This window comes from Cercospora kikuchii (assembly GCF_019650295.1).
Source record: "Cercospora kikuchii DNA, contig_00002, whole genome shotgun sequence".
Classification (NCBI taxonomy): Eukaryota; Fungi; Ascomycota; class Dothideomycetes; order Mycosphaerellales; family Mycosphaerellaceae; genus Cercospora; species Cercospora kikuchii.
This window is the reverse complement of record NW_025408583.1, coordinates 239958-257335: the sequence shown is the minus strand read 5'-3', so window position 1 is coordinate 257335 and position 17378 is coordinate 239958. Positions and strand designations below refer to the sequence as shown.

Sequence of the window (17378 nt, the reverse complement as noted above, 5' to 3'; positions counted from 1 at the left end):
AGGTTAAAGTTCGCTAGCATTTGTCGCGTTGTGACTGCCGAAGTTCTTGCACGTCTTGCTCTTGATCCCATCCAATTCTGGCCCGACGTGCGGTATCCCTGGAATGCTTCACTGACGCCGTCGCGCGGGCACGCAGATGAGATGGCGTTTGCCATGTAGCTAATGCGGCGGCGATCACACACTCCAGATCCAGCGGGTCCGGTCCATACGTGTCGAGCGATGGAAGGAAGGCAGAACTCTCCCTCGCCGTGTCACGACAAGAGCTCTTGCCTGTGATCGGAAAGCACGATGCAGAGGCGGTGGCAATCGGCGTGTCGTTTTCCGACACTCTGCATCAAGACTTCCCTCCCAGCCACGAGGAGCTATTCGAGGAAGCGCAGCTCAGCATGTGGCTCGATGGAGAATGCGATGCCTTGCGTGCGAGGCCAGTTTCCGATGCCGTGTAACACCGCACGGCATCTCAGCAACCCAACGGGGCTCCACCACGACCCGTCACTCAATCACATCGCTCGACGATTGCTCGCATGGGCGTAGCATGAAGATGCCGCCGCCCGCTCGTGGTGCCGCCGTCTCGTGGGCGTCGTTCCGCTTTGCGCCTGGCTCTGTTCGCGACTCGACTTTTCCCCAGCATCATCCCGGCTCGCTGTGCTGCCCCCAGTTGCAAGTCCGTCTTCGCGAACTCAGAGGGGCCCGCCGCTGCCGTTGTTGGCCTTATGTCGAGCTGGCTGCATAGACCCGACGACAACTTCATCGTACTCGATTCCTCTTTCTGTCGCCCGCTCATACCACGCTGTGGCGATTCCATGGTGCTCTAGTGGACTGCGGTGCTTGGCCATGTTGATATCGCGACAATTGCATCACCTACCTGGTATCCAGGCCCGACAGCACTCATGCAGTTTCCTCCCCTCTCGGTCATAGTTACATGGCCGCCGGCGAACTATGATGACCCCGTTACAAGAGGACACGCTCTGCTCGTATTGATGATCTTCTTCTCCGTGCTGGTCGTCATCTCGTGCGCGGGCAGATTCTACTCTCGCATTTACATCAAGCACTGGTTCGGCTGGGATGACGGCTTCATCATCATTGCTCTGGTGAGTGCCCTTATAACAGCACAAGACAGTATCAACGCTGACTGAGTACAGGTATTCGTAAGTCATACTTGCGCCCCCACGAGCTTACTTGCTAACATTGATAGACCATTGCGATGAATGCCGTCGTCATCCTCGCAAATCAAAGATATGGCTGGGATCGACACATCTGGGACGTGAAGCCGAGTGTATATCAAAATGCTGGCATCGTTGCCTTCACTGCAAAACTACTCTTCGTCGGAGCATCATCGTTCACGCGCATATCACTGATATGCTTCTACTACCGACTGGTCAAAGACAGTGGCATCAGCTGGTTCAACAAGATCCTGCATGCGAGCATGTTCTTCGTAGTTGGGCTTGGGATTGCCTTCACTTGCATCGGCATTTGGCTCTGCATTCCCGTCCAGGCATATTGGCGCTTTCCGCCCAAGTGGCCCTACAAGTGCTTGGATGAAGGCACTACGACTTTGATCATCGGGATATTCAACTGTGTCGCCGACCTGCTATGCACCTTGCTGCCAATACCTTTGGTCTGGCGACTAAAAATGCCGCTGAAGCACCGCGTTGGTGTATGCATCCTACTTGGTCTTGGCTTCATAGTCACCATCGCAGGCGTACTTCGGACATACTTCATATGGCAATCCCTTATCAGCAGCTGGGATGTGACATGGTACTCGTATCCGCTCTGGATATGCGCCACTATTGAGATCGATCTTGCAGTCGTAAGTTTGGACAACTAATATAGCAGCAGCTCAAATCACTGACTGGCTTGTCTAGATCTGTGCCTGTGCGCCATCTTGGAAACCAATTCTACACCAACCAGTCGTCCTGTGTGCGACCAAACTGTCCTCAAAGTTCTCCAGGTCTGGCAGCCTACAACCTACACCCGTCGCCTCCGGATCTCGAACGTCGAAACCCACGTTCTCCTCATCCGGAACCTCGAGATCGATCAGGTCCTCTCTCTTCAAGCTCCACTTCCTTCGAAACGGCGTCATACCTTCGGCACATGACACGCAATGGAGTAATCACGAACGGGACGAAGAGTATGGAATGTTACATCTCCACAGCAGCCGAGGCGAGAAGAATAATTGCGACGTCACCATTACTAGCTCGAGCCGCGACGAGAATCTTCCGAATTGGCCTGCACGAGTCGCCACAGAGCAAGGAACGGGAGAACCACGGCGACCGGCACTGGAGATCATGAAGCAGAGAACTGTAGATCAAGAGGTGGAATATATTAGTCGGGCAGGCAGTTCCAATGGCTCGAGACATTCGCCTACGGAATCGGCGTCGAGGACAAATGAGTTTGACAGATAATGGAGGATTCCCGGATTTCTCTGGTGAAACAAAGGATTCAGACAAGGCATGGCGCACAACAGAAGCTGAACATTTTGGGGCATTTTGGTGAGATTTTGGAATGATCATACATGCGGCGTGAGATTTTGTGCGAGGAAAGTGTTTCGGTCTGGTTTTTGGTTTTTTTTTTGGTTATGGTTGAGATACCCGGTCGGTCATCAGAGCTGAGGGAAAGCAACGGAAAAGGTATTATTGATGAGGGAAGTTTTATGAAGGTTTTTATACATGCATGTATCATTAGAAAGCGCGAGACAGGCAGAGGGAAATGTTTATCGATCACGAATATGCGAGTGAGAGAAAGAGAGACAGACGATTTGAGATACTATTATTACTATTACCAATTATGATCTACCGCTGGAATTTCTACAAACAGCCAAAATGTTATCGCAAAACGCTCCAAAGGTGGACTCGCCTCTTCGGTTTGTGCTTTCTCCTAATGTTAATGTTATGTATGTGTGCATTCGCCGCATGTTCCCGCCGCCGCCTCCTCCTCCTCCTCTTCTTCTACTCTCCTCCTCGAACCTTCTTTCTAGAAAATCCTATCATGTTCTTCATCTGGTTTTAATTGCTCCTTTCCATAATATGGTAATTGTTGATCGCTTTGTCCTTCTTCTGGACAATTGGATTTATCGTTCAATGGACGATTTTCTGCGTGGCGGCCTGTTGGGCGGAGATTGTTCGTGAGCGAGCCTTTTAAGATTGACTTGGGATGTGGTTTGCTGCCGGGAAGTTGGAATTTTACGTCTTGTTTTCTTTTTGTTGCTGCTAGGGATTGATGTTGAGGTGGGGATGTGCAGGCGGGTTCGACGATTTGGGAGGTTGTGCTGTGGGCTAGGGAGGTTTTACTACTGCTGCCGAGTTGGCCGGTTTTCCAGGCGGTGTTGTTGTTGTTGTTGTTGTTGTTGCTTGAGGATGCGGAGCTGGTGGAGTTGCGAGGGGAGGGGGTTGTGCTGCTTTGGGGGGAGACGCTGGATGAGGAGGACATGGCCGCGGTGTAGATTCCTGAGGGGGAGAGGGGTGGAACGCGGGTTGGGCGGTGAGGTTGGGGCTGATGGACTGTCGGAGTAGGGAAGTATCCTTCGGATCCATGTGTGGCTGGTCCGGAGGGAGTACTGTCTGGGATAGTTTGGATTGTATTCATGCTGGACATGCTCGCTCGCGCTGTGACCGACCTGCTGCGCGCGGAGTTGAGATGCATTTGCTGGATATCTCGTAGTCGCAAATGGTCGTTCCCGGACTCTCCGACTGGTTGCATCCATTGTCCGTATGGGACTGCGCCAACGCCTCCTGTAGTGTTCATGCTGGGAGGATAGTTGCCGCCGAGTACGCCCGTCCTGTGCTGCTCCGGCCTTAGATTCTTGCTGGCAACTTCATCAACCATGAATCCATTGTAGCGCGGACCCAATGATTGTCTTGCCTTCATCTTGTGAGGTATGATCGTTGACGAGTAGACTGGTTTGATTTCGGGTGGGAGTTCGACGCCTGCCAATGCCGCTCCCAGGTCCGCTTGACTTGGCCTGAGGCCTTGCTCAATCGTCTGGACCATTCTGTTGTCGAGCTGGTATTTAAGCTGCTGCCGACCTAAGTGGTGACCGAATCTGCTGATATGTGTTTCGGCATCATTGATGTGACCATCAAGCATTGCTTCGATATCAAAGACTAGTTGCTGGAAAGCTTCCTTTTTGCTCGGAGCGAAGTTGCGTGCTGCGAAGGTGTGCAGGAGCATGTCTTCGCGAAAGTAGCCCGATTCAGGCAGGTCGTCCATGATTGCGAGAGCGGCGCGCCACATTTCCGAATGCGAGCCACCCCGTAGAATGAAGAGATGGACTTTGGAGTTCGCGATAGGTCGCTGTCCGTTTGATGAGAGCACGATCAGGGCAGTTGCTGTAATGAAGTATTAGCTGAAAGTGCTGAGAATGAAATATCGATACATCACGATTCGCGACGTGGATGCCACGAACTAATGAAGTCGTTTCTTTCCGCCTCTGTTTGCCATATTTGCCAGCCAAGTGGTCCCACTTTCTTTTTGCGCTTGGGTGAGTAGTCATCTGAACCCGGCAGAATGTCTTCCAGGCATTGTCGAGCGATTGATGTTCCTTGTGGGCGATCTTTCACCGCGAGTGATGGCTGTCGTTGTATGCTCTGGACTGATGTGTCGTCGACGTTGTATTCCGCCTCGTCATCATAGTCTTGCGCATATTCATAGTCGTACTCCTCGTCGGCGGCGTAATCAGACTCCACCGAATACTGAATTCTTCTTCGCTGTAGGTCATCATGTAATGCTTGTTTTATTAGACCATCGACCTTTTCTTTGCTAGGCGCAACGCCCATCTCGTCAGCTACGACTTCATCAAGTTGTAATGAATGAAATGGAGAAGGAAACGCGGGAGACAGTGCAAACGCATGACTCTGTGAGAAACTGCACTAAGTCCAGCTTATGAGCCTTCCGCGAGCTCCGTCCGCTGGAAGAGGCAAGCGAGCGGATGTCGAGGAAGAGAGCTTTGAGTGTTCCTGGCTATCGTCTTGTGAACCCACGCAAAATGCTGTCGCGCACCAATCCGAAGGTAGCAGACAGATCAGGCTTTCCGAGACCATGGTACCATCTGTGAACCAACCAAGCAGTAAGGCCGGCCATTGGTAAAATCGAGGTGACTGCCATTCCCTCCAGCAGAATCTTCTTCTGCCGCTCGACCACTTTGATAACCTCAGAATAACGCTGGTTGCTGAAGCTGACCCTGCTGTATTGCGTGGCGAAACCTGTGCTTGGCAGCTTGTCCGAGAGAAATTCCTCGATCTTCTTACGAAGCTGAACCACCTTCGAGGTCACACCAGCACGCATGTCGTAGAAGTTGGCCAAAGAAAGGTCGTTGATGGCGTGTGCATCTGCGATGCGTTCGCTGTTGTAATCTCTTAATGCCTTTGCGCGGCCTTCCTCCGTCATCGGATTGGCATCCAAATGAGAGAACAGGACCCGCACATCCTCGAGCCCAGCATTCATACCTTGCCCATAGAATGGCACCATGGCATGTGCTGCATCACCAAGGATGACGCCGCAATCCTCAAAGTAATGCGGAGAGCACTTGATATTAACAAGTGGCAGGTGAGGATTCTCCATGAACTGCTCTCTGATCAGTTCGGGCCCGATTAGGTCAACGGCCCCTGGGAAGTGCTTGTTGAAGTAAAGCTCGACACCCTCTGGGTCCCTCTCCAGAGCCTCAAAGTCACCAGACGGCGCAAACAACGTCGAGGTAAAGGTCTTGTCGACGCTCGGAATGGCAATGAACATCTTGTCCGAACCAGGCCAGATGTGCAAATGATTCGGGCTTGTTCTGAAGCCATCCTTTGCTGATGCTGTTTTCACACCTCCCTCCTCTGCAGGTGGAATCTGGAACTCGCACCACAGCGTATCGATGTACGTCTGCTTGAAATCCAGGCGTGCGAACTTCATCATATGAAACCGAACGCTACTGTGAGCGCCGTCGCAGCCCAGAATCAAGTCGAAATCGATCTCAATCTCCTCAGGTCTACCAGGTCTTCCGCTGAAGCGGGTGTTCTCACTCGGCCGCCTCGAAGTGCCCTTGAGTTCCAGCCATGCGAGTCGTCGGCGAAAGTCCACACCAGTGATCTTATGGCCGAATCGAAGCTTGACATTTGGCATGTCGTCGAGCTCATCCAACAGACGCGTGTTGAGATCTCCACGATCAACAGCGTTGATTGCTCTTCCGTTGACGTCGTAGGCTTGGGTGGCCTCAGTGAGGCTGCCTTTCGAGTCTTGACTGTGAATCATGCGACCATACATGGGAATTGTCTCGTTCATGATCCCATCGAGGAGCTCAGGCGAGCCTGAATGTCGAAGTGCATTGATGCCCCGTTCCGAGAGCGCCAAGTTGATGCTCTTGGTGAAGTTGAGAGGCATTGTAGACGCATCTCGCAGATCTGGCAATTGTCAGCTATGGGACTCGTTGCTTAAGAGAATAACACATACCGGGCCTCAAGTCATAGACCTCCACTTGCCACCCTCTCCTTGCAGCGTAGAGACCCGCCAATGCGCCCACCGGCCCTGCGCCGATCACGACACACTTCAGCTTGGCGGATTCAGCCATGGCCAACGAAGCCAGTTCCTTGTGCGAGAATGAGTTTGGTCGAGATAGTCATTGCCTACCTCAAACACGGAGAATGTCGACTCACTCTCTGAGAATCGCGCAGTCGATGACTACATGTAGGAGGCAAGACTTCCGGTGATGCGATCCGTCATCGGCCGACATCCTCAGGCACAAACTTTGTGCTAGCTTTTGCGTCGCGCTTTCCGTATGCACGACATCCCGAGCACCGAATACCCGCACACGACCAGACACGATCTTGCAGCACGATACTTGAGGCGCGACTGACTGGTCTCCTTCGGCGTGCTCCACGAACTTCCCTCCGGCCATCCCCGTCGTCGCCTACACTCGACTACAAGATGGATCAAGCGCCGGCGAAAGAGGTGGTAGTTGAGAAGGCAGCGAAGTGCGAGGGTGCGGATTGCGACAACGATGCCGGCACACTGCAATGTCCGACATGTCAAAAACTGGGCAAGGCTTCCTTCTTCTGTAGTCAGGATTGCTTCAAGCGGAACTGGGTAGGTCGTGGTGTTGGTCGTAGCGTTGCAGAGAGGATGTCAGCTACGAATGTAGGATAGAATGTAGACTGATGTGAGGTAGGGTGAACACAAAAAGCTCCATAAGGCACAGAACAGTACGCTTTCCAATATCATCACGCCCAAGGTCGTGTCCTTACCAGACGCAGATGGCCATTTCAACCCATTTCCCTCATATCCGTTCACTGGCAGTTTGAGACCTGTCTATCCTTTGTCAGAGAAGCGCAAAGTACCGGCCTCGATACCACATCCTGACTATGCTCACAATGGCATACCGCAAAGCGAGCGGGTAAGCAAACTGCCTGTCATGAGAGAAACGATGTGCTGACAGCGATGAGGTTTTTGTTGGGCGGAATAAGATCAAGGTCCTTACCAAGAAAGAACAGGACGGCATGCGCAAAGTTTGCCGCCTAGCACGAGAGGTACTAGACATCGCGGCACGAGCAGCAAAGCCAGGCGTCACGACCGACGAAATTGACAAGATTGTCCACGACGCTTGCGTTGAACGTAAAGTCAGTACCCCTTTCGAGATCTTGAGTTGCAGCGAATTTCTCGAAAAGCGCTATTTGCTGACGCCTCTCAGTCGTACCCTTCGCCACTTAACTACTGCCACTTCCCCAAATCAGTGTGCACATCACCCAACGAAGTTATTTGCCACGGAATACCGGATCAGCGACCGCTCAAGGACGGCGACATTCTAAACATCGATGTGACTCTGTACCACGAAGGCTTCCATGGCGATCTGAACGAGACCTATTACATCGGAGATTCGGCTGCGCAAGATCCAGACAATGTACGGGTGACAGAGGCTGCACGAGATTCGCTGGATGCTGCTATCGCCATGGTCAAGCCAGGCGCTCTATTCCGAGACTACGGAAATACAATAGAGAAGGTGGCAAAGGCCCGGAATTGCCAAGTGGTGAAGACGTATTGCGGCCACGGCATCAATCAGCTCTTCCATACTGCACCCAACGTGCCCCACTATGCGAAGAACAAGGCGATAGGAGAGGCTAAGCCAGGCATGTGCTTCACAATTGAGCCAATGATTACACTTGGTAGCTACAAGGACAAGACGTGGCCGGACGATTGGACCAGCGTCACTTCGGACGGAAAGAAGACTGCGCAATTCGAGCATACACTGCTTGTGACGGAGACTGGAGTGGAGATTCTGACAGCGAGATTGGAGGATTCGCCGGGCGGCAAGGTGTCCATGCCCGCAGGATATCTTGCTGACGGCTCAAAAGCGCCAGAGACGAATGGAGAAGCGAACGGTGACAGCCAGAGTTAGGAGAAGCTGCAATTGTGAGTACTTGCAGGAAGGCTGATAAAGGCCCAGCGACAAGTACAAAAATCGCGATATGAGAGACCGAGCGGGTCGTTCTTGCCAGTTGAACGCACTTGCTCGCGTAAGTGCAAGATCAATGTCTGCCTTCATCTGCAGCCAAACGGTTGACCCACTCTTAGCTCCCGCATCGTCAAAGTCGTCCAAACTCCAACTTCAGTGACGACGTCAACTTCGCTGCCTCTCAAACTTCTTTCAGCTGTATTGCGGTACATCGCAGCGGTCTCGTCTGCTTTTATTCTTTTTTCGCCAGTCCTTCCTACTGCTATTCTTCCTAGTATGTCCAAGTGAGCCGCGTTCTGCTCCTCAAAATGGTGAGCGAAGCATTCCCCGTTGCGCGACTTGACGCGTCTGCTGACGTCCTGTTAGTTCTACTCTCACGAGGTCCTTACCTCGCGCAAGTATGGCGTGGCCACCGTCTGGCTGGTCGCCACACTCGGCGCAAAGTCCACACTGAAGAAGGTCTCGCGCAAGGCCATCCTCGATGTCGATGTTGCAAAGGCATGCGAGACCATCATCACTCCCGAGGCACCCATGGCTTTGAGACTGCAGTCGAGCTTGCTGTAGGTCGCAACGCATGCAAGCCACATCCTGCAGTACACTGACGCGGGACAGATACGGAGTCACACGTGTCTATCTTCAGCAATGCGGCTACGTCTTGACAGACGTTGAAGCGGCACGGAACAATCTGCGTGCCATCTCACGGGTGATGAAGCAAGCTGAGCTTGAAGTCGAGGGTGCGAACAAGGCTCGGTCAGTGATGAGAAACCCATTGCGTGTGTGCAAGACTGACCCTCACTCCAGCGCCGACCAACTCCAGCTTCCGGATGATCCAGACTTCGTCCCAGATTTCGCCTTCATGCCAGACCCAGACAACTTTGACATCGAGTTCAACGAAGAGACTCAGCGATTGAGCCAGTCTCCTGGCGGCAGTCGTCGATCCATCACAAATGGCTCTCAGCAGAGTATCGGTGGACTGGTAATTCCAACCTCAAACAATTCCTTTGTTGGCGGTCCTGTGGGCGGTATGGATTTGTTCAGCGTGCGTGGAGATTCAGGCCCAGGCACGACAAGAGTTCCGGCGCAGCTGCTGGACGATGACGACCTTGGTCTGGATATGGGATTTGATGAAGACTTACCAGGCGGAGCAGATGCCAGTGTTCCTCAGCGCCAACCAGGTGGACCTGTCATCAGAGCAGACCGGACTGATCCGATCAGCGAGGCACGCAAACTCACAAGCGAGCCACCTGACCAGCCGATGGTGAGTGTATCGTGTTGGTGACGTTGCTCAGTCAAATGGACAGTACACTGATAGATTACAGTTCGGACAAGATGATGATGTAATGCCAGCCTTTGACGACTTCAACAACTTTGCTGGGGATGATGCGCAAGACCAAATCCAAGATATGACACACCAAGAAACGACTTCGGAAAGCGCTTCAGCCCCAAACGTGAGGAACAAACGCCCGGCAAAGCAGAAGAATGTGCAGATGGATCACCACACGTCGATGACCAATAGAGATCTGGCAGAGCTGAACAAAAACTACTTGGACCGCATGCTCGATGAAGGCCTGAAGCATCAGCAAAAGAAGCTGAATGCAAATGCGAAGAAGAACGCGGAGCAGTGGGTTCTCGGCGCTGGATCTATCCTGGGCCAGGGTATGCGTGGACCGCTGGACATGTTCTCAGGCGCTGCCCTGCTCGAAGCTTTCACTGGCGTCGACTTCATGGCCGGCAAGAAGCGAGCTCGTGAAGAAGATGCATATTTGAGTGATGGTCAGTCCAAACGCAGTCGCGTTGGTGAATCGTCTGACGAGGTTGGCCGCGCCGATGATCTTCAGATGGGAGACGACTTCATGATGATGGGCGACGATACCATTGAGCAAGGTCGAGAGGCACCAACGCCTTTGGATGACCGTCACTTATCAAGTGTCTTGCCATGGAACCAGAGCCAGGGTTCTCGGCGCCCAACAGAGGTCGTTCACCCAACTTCAGCATCTTTCGGCGGTGGCCCGCAGATCAATGTCATCAGTCGGCGTGGCAGCCGTCTCACTTCAGCTTCCCCTCTGATCGGTCGCGGTGTCGTGGGGAATGAGCTCGATGACTTTCAGCTTCCTCCTGGCTCCGACATTCACATCAGTGGTCTCAACGATGAGGAAGAATTTGAACTATACGGCACTGCGGCTGGACTTGACAATCAGACTGCAGCTCAGACTCAGTGGCAGAAAGCCGCCCTTACTGGAGAGAGTGCCAACTTCCTCGACTTCGTGCAGACCGCCATCGACGACAATGACGACCCAGCTCAGCTGAAACAGATCGAATTCGAAAAGTTGCTGCCACCACAGAGCAATACTTACATCGTAGCCGCTCAAGCCTTGCTGCACGTCTTGGCCTTGGGCACGACGGGTGCTCTCAAGGTTGAGCAGGATGAGCCTTTCGGTGCCATCGCACTCAGCATCACTGCTGGTGCACTCTGAAGGGAATGGCACGCGAACGCTTCTCATTACGGGTCATGCTGATTCAATATTCGGACATCTTGGAGCCAACTATGGCATTATAATCTCGATGGGGAGAATGGCGGACTTGATGGTCAACACGCCTTAGCGCCGAGGCGTGGGACTTCTGAGAGTTTTCGCTACTGTTCGATGATACCCAAAAGCGATGTTGCTGTGTTCTTAGCTTTCTGATAGCGCTGCAGTACAATCGCCAAAAGTTTGAGAGCTCTCTGCCGAAGCTCCGGACGACGTTCGTATAGAGGTGTTTTCATGCTGCTTCCAGAAAGCTTTCGAATACACCAAGTGCCTGCCTGGAATGTTCACATACATCATGCGATTCGATGTATATTGGTAGAAAGTGATTCTATTTACATCAGCTCCTTCGGGAATTATTAGTCAGACAGTTTGTGCCCAACGGCCGCGCCGTTGCAGACAACCCGGCAGAGATGTCTGCCCGTTCCTCTTCATCCTCTTCTCACCATCATCACGTCTGCTGAGCATACATCCGCTATCTACCATCTGCCTGAGCGAGCGAGCACGCAAGCGCCGAGCGAAGAGCTACCCTGGTATCGATAGCCCGTGACAGACTTTCGTTGGCGAGTCATGGCGGTGAAGACGACAAGACTGGCGATATTGGCGCGCACAGCGAGCAACACGTGATGGTGAACTACGCGCTGAGCTGGAGCTGCAGCTGCAGCTGCCATGTAGGAGGTAGGTACCAGGAGGCTGTTGCGAGTGGCACTGGCCGAGTTGAGGACTGGAGGTGCAGCAATGGCCCTGCCATCGAATTTCGCGACAACGATCATCACACTTCCCTTCGCAGCTCTCCTCTCCCGCCCTCCTCTCTTCCACAACAACACCAATGTTTTGACGACGACATAGACAGCATTGTCTCGCGCGCCGCCACCACCTCACCCACTCCGCCATCACCACACGCCCGCCTGTCCGCAACCCCCCAATTTCTTCCCCGTCACCCTCTCCGTGTATGCCAAACCCCACCTTCCACGCTCGGAGCTGCCGCTGTAGCACTGTACTGACGTCTGATGCTCCATGGCTAATAGCTCCCTACCCGACCGACCGCACCTTGCACCACTCACCTTTCTTCCGACCTTAGCTCCGGAGTCTACCAGGCCTCATTATCCGGTCCTGCTTCCACCCGCTGCAGCTCTACTCTAGCATAGCTCCTCCCTCGACCTACGTCAACTATCTCGACATGTCGGCAGAAGATCAGAACTCGCCCGGCATCGATTCGGGCATCGATGCCATCACTGATAAGCTGGGTGCCACCAACATTCAAGACGACCGGCCACGGACGGAGGAAGAATATGCCCAAGCACAGCTTACCCTGCGAGCGATTGTGACGTCCAAGGAAGCCGGCGTGATCATTGGCAAGGCAGGCCAGAATGTGGCAGACCTCAGAGATAAGACTGGTGTTCGCGCCGGCGTGAGCAAAGTCGTGGCTGGCGTGCACGACCGTGTTCTGACTGTCACTGGAGCTCTCAATGGCATATCCGACGCGTACGGTCTCGTTGCCGATAGCCTGGTCAAAGGAGCTCCTCAGATGGGCATGGGAGGCGCTGTCGGGAACCCTAACACTCACCGTAAGGGCATGTCCATAACGCAAGTGGTCGACAGTGCTGATACAATCTAGCTATTCGCCTCCTGATCTCACACAACCAAATGGGCACCATTATTGGCCGGCAAGGACTCAAAATCAAGCAGATTCAAGATGCAAGTGGCGTGCGTATGGTCGCGCAGAAAGAGATGCTCCCACAATCGACCGAACGCATTGTAGAAGTACAAGGCACACCAGATGGCATACAAAAGGCAGTGTGGGAGATCGGCAAGTGCCTCGTCGATGACGAGCAGCGTGGCTATGGCACTGTGCTCTACAGTCCCTCGGTTCGCGTTCAAAGCGGTGCTCCAGCGCTCCCTCTGAATGGCACTGGCGATTCGCGCGGGTACGGCGCACCACGAAGCTTCAACAGGACCGGCAACGGTGCCGACTTCACCAGCGCTACTCCAGCTGCATACTCACCACGCCGAAACGGTGCTCCAGAATCCGGCGGCGGTCCTCCTCCCCGAGTTGAGGACGGCGAGGATATTCAGACGCAGAACATCAGCATTCCTGCCGACATGGTTGGCTGCATCATTGGCCGCGGCGGCAGCAAGATCAGTGAAATCCGCAAGAGCTCAGGAGCACGAATCTCGATCGCCAAGGCACCCCATGATGAAACTGGAGAGCGCATGTTCACCATCACCGGTGGCCCACAAGCCAACGAGAAGGCCCTGTACCTCCTCTACGAGAATCTGGAGCAAGAGAAGATGCGCCGCAGCCAAATTCCTGAGGCCACAGCATAGGGTGCTGATCCATACTTTCAGAAGGGCGGTGTTCCAGCTGGCGCTCAACCTGCGCAGAGTTCCCCATCTCTGCTAGGCCATTGACTGCCGCAGAGTCCTTCATCACACCGGAGCTCGACTTTCTGAGCTCGACTTCTTCCGAGATTGGCCTGAAACTACTTCGACACCGCCACATCGCGTATTCTGAACACGACTATGTTCTGTTTATGGCTTACGACCATTATGACCTTTACGCTTCGACGACACGACCTCGAATGCCTAATGACGTCCTTCTGGTGGCCTCTTCACCACGCCATCGACCTTCCCCACCTCCACTATTCGAACACCCCAGCCACCACCACGACATGACTAAAAGAGTACGAATAATGCTCATGTGCTGCTTGACGCGGTGCTCACTGTTTGGAGTATAGCGCAGCGAGCAGTTGTACGTCTGCTGAGCAGGCAGGTCTTTGAAGTTGCTTATGCATAGCGCTTATACCAATTTCGACATGTAATGCTAGCAGAGAGCAGTGAAAATGAAAAGGAAGCAGCTGCAGATCTTCCAATCTTTGTTCCATCTTTGTTGGTGATATGTGTCCATTGACAGCCAGCTTGGTGGTGCCATATATGTGCCATGTGTGGCTCTGCATATTAGTCTCGACCGACATCTGCGACTGTACGAGTGTGTCCAGATCCGAGTATCCTGAAATGAACGCCGTGATTCCTTCCTTATACCACAACTCCTTTGCCCCAGCGCCTTGCATCCAGCCAAACGCCCGACCCAGCCCAAAAATCCCACTGTCATGTCACATCATGTTCTCTCTCGTCATTTGCACAAATATCCACATACTGCTCCTTCTCCTCATCCCTCTTCCATATCATCCTTTCCCGCCCTCAGCTCAGCTCTTGTCTCAATTCACCTGACACAGCAACTCCTGCTCCAAAATGAATTTCCCCTCTTTATACTTCTCGGTACTCTCGTATGCGCGATCGTACTTCCATCCTACAATCTCTTTGCATTGTCGGCAGAAGATGTCGCGCACGACGTGTCGGCCGGTCGTCATGTTGCGTTCGCCGGCTTCGCCGGCTTGGATGTTTACTACGCTGTTGAAGAGGTAGGCTTTGCCGTGTTGGCCGCGGAAGTTCTGGGCCAGCGAGCGTTAGCGAGGTGGAGGGGATGTATGAAAGGATTGTGGAAGGGAGGGAGTGTGAGGGGTGAGGGGAGAGATTACCCTACTGATGATTTCGTCGTGGTCGGCGAGGTGGGTTTTGCAGTTTTTGCAGCCGTAGATGCGTTTGGCGGAGAGGTAGACGTTGTAGGCGAGGCCCATGGTTTGGGAGGGGTTGTGGCCCGTAGGGGCCGGGCTCTGAGGTGATGTAGAGCAGAACAGGAAGTGGATCGAGGTGTTGGGGTGTGGAGTTGCCGAACGGCGTTGGAGCTGGATCGTTCGGTGCTGGAGGTGTTTGCGTTTGTTCCTCCTCGTGACAGCGTGCTTTCGTGTCCGTCTTTTTGTCTGATCAGCTCGGGGAGGGTCGGTATTGGCGTTGCCTAGATAAATGAGGTTCGACGTGGCTGATGGGATCGATCACATGAGCGGTCAGGTTCGGGACTCAGAGCTTGAGATATGGTAAGAGACTGGATCTTCGGAATGTCTTGAGGTCAAGTTTCAAGATACTTGAAGAGCTACAGGTGACGCTTTCTCATAGTGAGAGGTAAGGTTCATTGCCTGGGAAGGTGCAGCTTGTGATCTGATGCACATGAAGGAGTCAGTGAGCACGGGACAGTGTGGGGTCGGCTAGACTCCTGAGACATGTTGACGACATCAGTCTACCGAGACCAACCGATAAGGCATAGACCTCTCAGCTGCAGTGACCATGATATGTGGTAATTACCATGAAATGCTGCTTCGTGTTTAATTTTGCAAGGAACAATTTTGTTCACAAGAATGTCGTGCCACAACAAGACAAGAATCGGAAGCTATGTTCGAGGTTCGCTATGCAAGATCCGCGGGGTAGAGAACGGATTGTGGACCGAATACTATGGAAGCAGTACTATTATCGTCCAATTTCGCATCAAAGGTATGATCAAGCATGAACAAGGGCGACAATTGTCGATAGAGCTTGCTGAGTGCTCCATCTTCATGGAACAGCTTGAATTCGTCTGAAGCTCTTTCCGCACGATGTGGTTAGAGTAGAGAGTAGCTACTGCCCGCAAGTGCATCCGAAAATGACCCTCATCCAAACAAAACAAGTGAAGGTCATGATTGGGAGTGACTACGCCTGATATGGCTTCATACCATCTCGCCCAGGCAAAGGTACATGGTCCTCAGTATAGCTATTCATTATATAGACCTGTAGGTCGAGGGGCTGCGAACTTTCCTTCTCCACGATCTAGCGCCGCCTGCGGAGATATAAGCCATCTTCCGGGAGTCCGAATTAAGGTGTTTTATTGGAGCAGTTGCCAGGTCTGCCCCACTGGAGAAGTGCGGGTGCACAACATGACGATGTGAGCAATTGGCAGGCGTTCGCATGAAGCTTCTGCTATGCGTGTCAGCTTGCCAAGATTAGCTCTCGATAGAATCTTGCCTGAGTCGCAATTTGTTCCAACGGAAACTTCAGCGGAAGGGTAACAGCATTCCAGACCATTCCTCGAGGCCAGAGTATTGAGCTCATCACCGACCATCATGGCACAACCTGTGACGCCCGGCCGTGGACTCATCCTCCTTGGCAACGTGGCATACTCACTGGGAGCATTCATCGCCGACTTCAATGAGACACATGTGTTGAATCCACGATGGCCACCTCATGCCAAATTCCACAACGGCCAAACCATGACGTTGGGAGTCTTGCTGGCTTCGATGTCGACCTACTTTCTATTTCGGCCGACGCGTAGTGTTGAGCAGATCAAGGATAACCTCTGGGCTGCAGCGATGATAGGCTCATTCTACTGCGCTGCCGGCTTGTGTGCCATCTTGTATCCCGGAACTGCTTGGCAAGAGTATGAGTTCCTCTCCGGAAGTCATTGTCGAACACTGCTAATGGAAGGCAGTCCCGAGTTCCCTGGAAATGGCGAGCAGCGCTACGTCTTTGGTGGTGTGTGTGTCCTCATGTGGCTGGGCTGTTGGCTCGAGGGCAGAAAAATTCCAGGAGTCAAGAACGCTTGAGTATGACTGTCATGCGAGAAAACTGTACGATGGCCGGTCGTATGTTGTTGTATCCAAAATCATCCATGTCCATTTGCAGTCAGCTCTGTTCCCCCGCTCCTGCCAAGCAAGACAATGGCCCATGGCGCGACTCCTCCATCTGTGAAATGTTACTTCCCAGTCAACTACTTTCTGCAATTCTTCGTCGCCATCATGCCGGGTCGCGGAGGCGCCGGGAACTGGCAAGCAGCGCAAGAAGCGCAAAACACTCCCAAGGCGGTAGACCTCGAAGCCCAACAGTCCTCCGCCTCGACCGAGACCCCCGTCGCCGGCCCCTCAGCACCTCGAGCGGATCAACAGTACGCTTTCAGCGGTCGCGGAGGAAGTGGGAACTCGTACAACCCAAAAGAGCTTCATCAGAAAGGTACATTTCAGAACACGGATTTGTCCCATGCTTCTGCATCGGATGCCGCGGCTGGTTGGTCTTCGATGCTTTCGGGAGCTCAGGCCAAGGGCAGCGATGTTGTGCGAGCGGCTGGGCGCGGAGGTTCAGGCAACATGGTGTATGGTGTGACAGATGATGAGAGGGCTGCGATCAGAAAGATGCAGGAAGAGCAAGAGGGGAAGAAGATTGCGGCGGATGTTGAGGCAAGTGTGAATGCTACGCTTGCTGAGCCGCCGAAGGCGAGATTGCCTGGCACATTCCCTTGATCTTTGAGTATCGCTTAAGCATGATGGGACATATCCATGGACAGCGTAGCGATTGTCTGTCATTACGAAAGAGTTATGGAAACGACCCGTGATGCCACACAATCACCATATGAGGATCCGACGAACTTCTGGCGATGACACACGGTATCGGCCTTGGAGATCGACCCTAACACAGCTGCCGGACGGCGAACGCGAACACCCGAGTATGATTTCCTTCTGAGAGGGCGAGAGTCGCAAAGAGCGTGGGTACGCACTCCATCGTGGAGC

At 53.2% G+C, this 17378-nt stretch overlaps 8 protein-coding genes across 10 annotated transcripts; 6 read left to right on the top strand and 2 right to left on the bottom strand.

The window, feature by feature from the left end:
• Positions 1 to 890: 890 nt before the first annotated feature.
• CKM354_000234800 (uncharacterized protein) lies at positions 891 to 2405 on the top strand (the record flags this gene model as incomplete). The annotated part of the gene is made up of 3 exons (XM_044797505.1): positions 891 to 1091; positions 1196 to 1810; positions 1866 to 2405. 3 exons carry the CDS (start codon positions 891 to 893, stop codon positions 2403 to 2405), a joined length of 1356 nt encoding a protein of 451 aa, XP_044653440.1.
• Positions 2406 to 2973: 568 nt separating this feature from the next.
• On the bottom strand, positions 2974 to 6547 carry CKM354_000234700 (the record flags this gene model as incomplete). 3 transcript variants are annotated; one of them, XM_044797502.1, is made up of 4 exons in its annotated part: positions 2974 to 4328; positions 4406 to 4853; positions 4999 to 6380; positions 6430 to 6547. In XM_044797502.1, the coding sequence occupies 4 exons, from the start codon at positions 6545 to 6547 to the stop codon at positions 2974 to 2976; spliced, it is 3303 nt and encodes a 1100-aa protein (XP_044653437.1). The 3 variants fall into 3 exon arrangements, with proteins under 3 accessions (XP_044653437.1, XP_044653439.1, XP_044653438.1); XM_044797504.1 differs by lacking the exons at positions 4999 to 6380; positions 6430 to 6547 and having other exon boundaries at positions 4406 to 4775; XM_044797503.1 differs by lacking the exons at positions 2974 to 4328; positions 4406 to 4853 and having other exon boundaries at positions 4960 to 6380.
• A 356-nt stretch (positions 6548 to 6903) lies between these two features.
• CKM354_000234600 (methionine aminopeptidase MAP1) lies at positions 6904 to 8368 on the top strand (the record flags this gene model as incomplete). The annotated part of the gene is made up of 5 exons (XM_044797501.1): positions 6904 to 7062; positions 7145 to 7178; positions 7230 to 7369; positions 7419 to 7592; positions 7664 to 8368. The coding sequence occupies 5 exons, from the start codon at positions 6904 to 6906 to the stop codon at positions 8366 to 8368; spliced, it is 1212 nt and encodes a 403-aa protein (XP_044653436.1).
• Positions 8369 to 8733: 365 nt separating this feature from the next.
• On the top strand, positions 8734 to 10899 carry CKM354_000234500 (uncharacterized protein; the record flags this gene model as incomplete). The annotated part of the gene is made up of 5 exons (XM_044797500.1): positions 8734 to 8736; positions 8792 to 8985; positions 9038 to 9175; positions 9227 to 9683; positions 9745 to 10899. 5 exons carry the CDS (start codon positions 8734 to 8736, stop codon positions 10897 to 10899), a joined length of 1947 nt encoding a protein of 648 aa, XP_044653435.1.
• A 1231-nt stretch (positions 10900 to 12130) lies between these two features.
• CKM354_000234400 (uncharacterized protein) lies at positions 12131 to 13278 on the top strand (the record flags this gene model as incomplete). Its single annotated transcript, XM_044797499.1, has 2 exons — positions 12131 to 12518; positions 12569 to 13278. The coding sequence occupies 2 exons, from the start codon at positions 12131 to 12133 to the stop codon at positions 13276 to 13278; spliced, it is 1098 nt and encodes a 365-aa protein (XP_044653434.1).
• Positions 13279 to 14168: 890 nt separating this feature from the next.
• On the bottom strand, positions 14169 to 14588 carry CKM354_000234300 (uncharacterized protein; the record flags this gene model as incomplete). Its single annotated transcript, XM_044797498.1, has 2 exons — positions 14169 to 14402; positions 14490 to 14588. 2 exons carry the CDS (start codon positions 14586 to 14588, stop codon positions 14169 to 14171), a joined length of 333 nt encoding a protein of 110 aa, XP_044653433.1.
• Positions 14589 to 15941: 1353 nt separating this feature from the next.
• On the top strand, positions 15942 to 16421 carry CKM354_000234200 (uncharacterized protein; the record flags this gene model as incomplete). The annotated part of the gene is made up of 2 exons (XM_044797497.1): positions 15942 to 16255; positions 16307 to 16421. The coding sequence occupies 2 exons, from the start codon at positions 15942 to 15944 to the stop codon at positions 16419 to 16421; spliced, it is 429 nt and encodes a 142-aa protein (XP_044653432.1).
• Positions 16422 to 16613: 192 nt separating this feature from the next.
• Positions 16614 to 17111, top strand: CKM354_000234100 (uncharacterized protein; the record flags this gene model as incomplete). The annotated part of the gene is made up of 1 exon (XM_044797496.1): positions 16614 to 17111. The coding sequence occupies one exon, from the start codon at positions 16614 to 16616 to the stop codon at positions 17109 to 17111; it is 498 nt and encodes a 165-aa protein (XP_044653431.1).
• Positions 17112 to 17378: the final 267 nt, after the last annotated feature.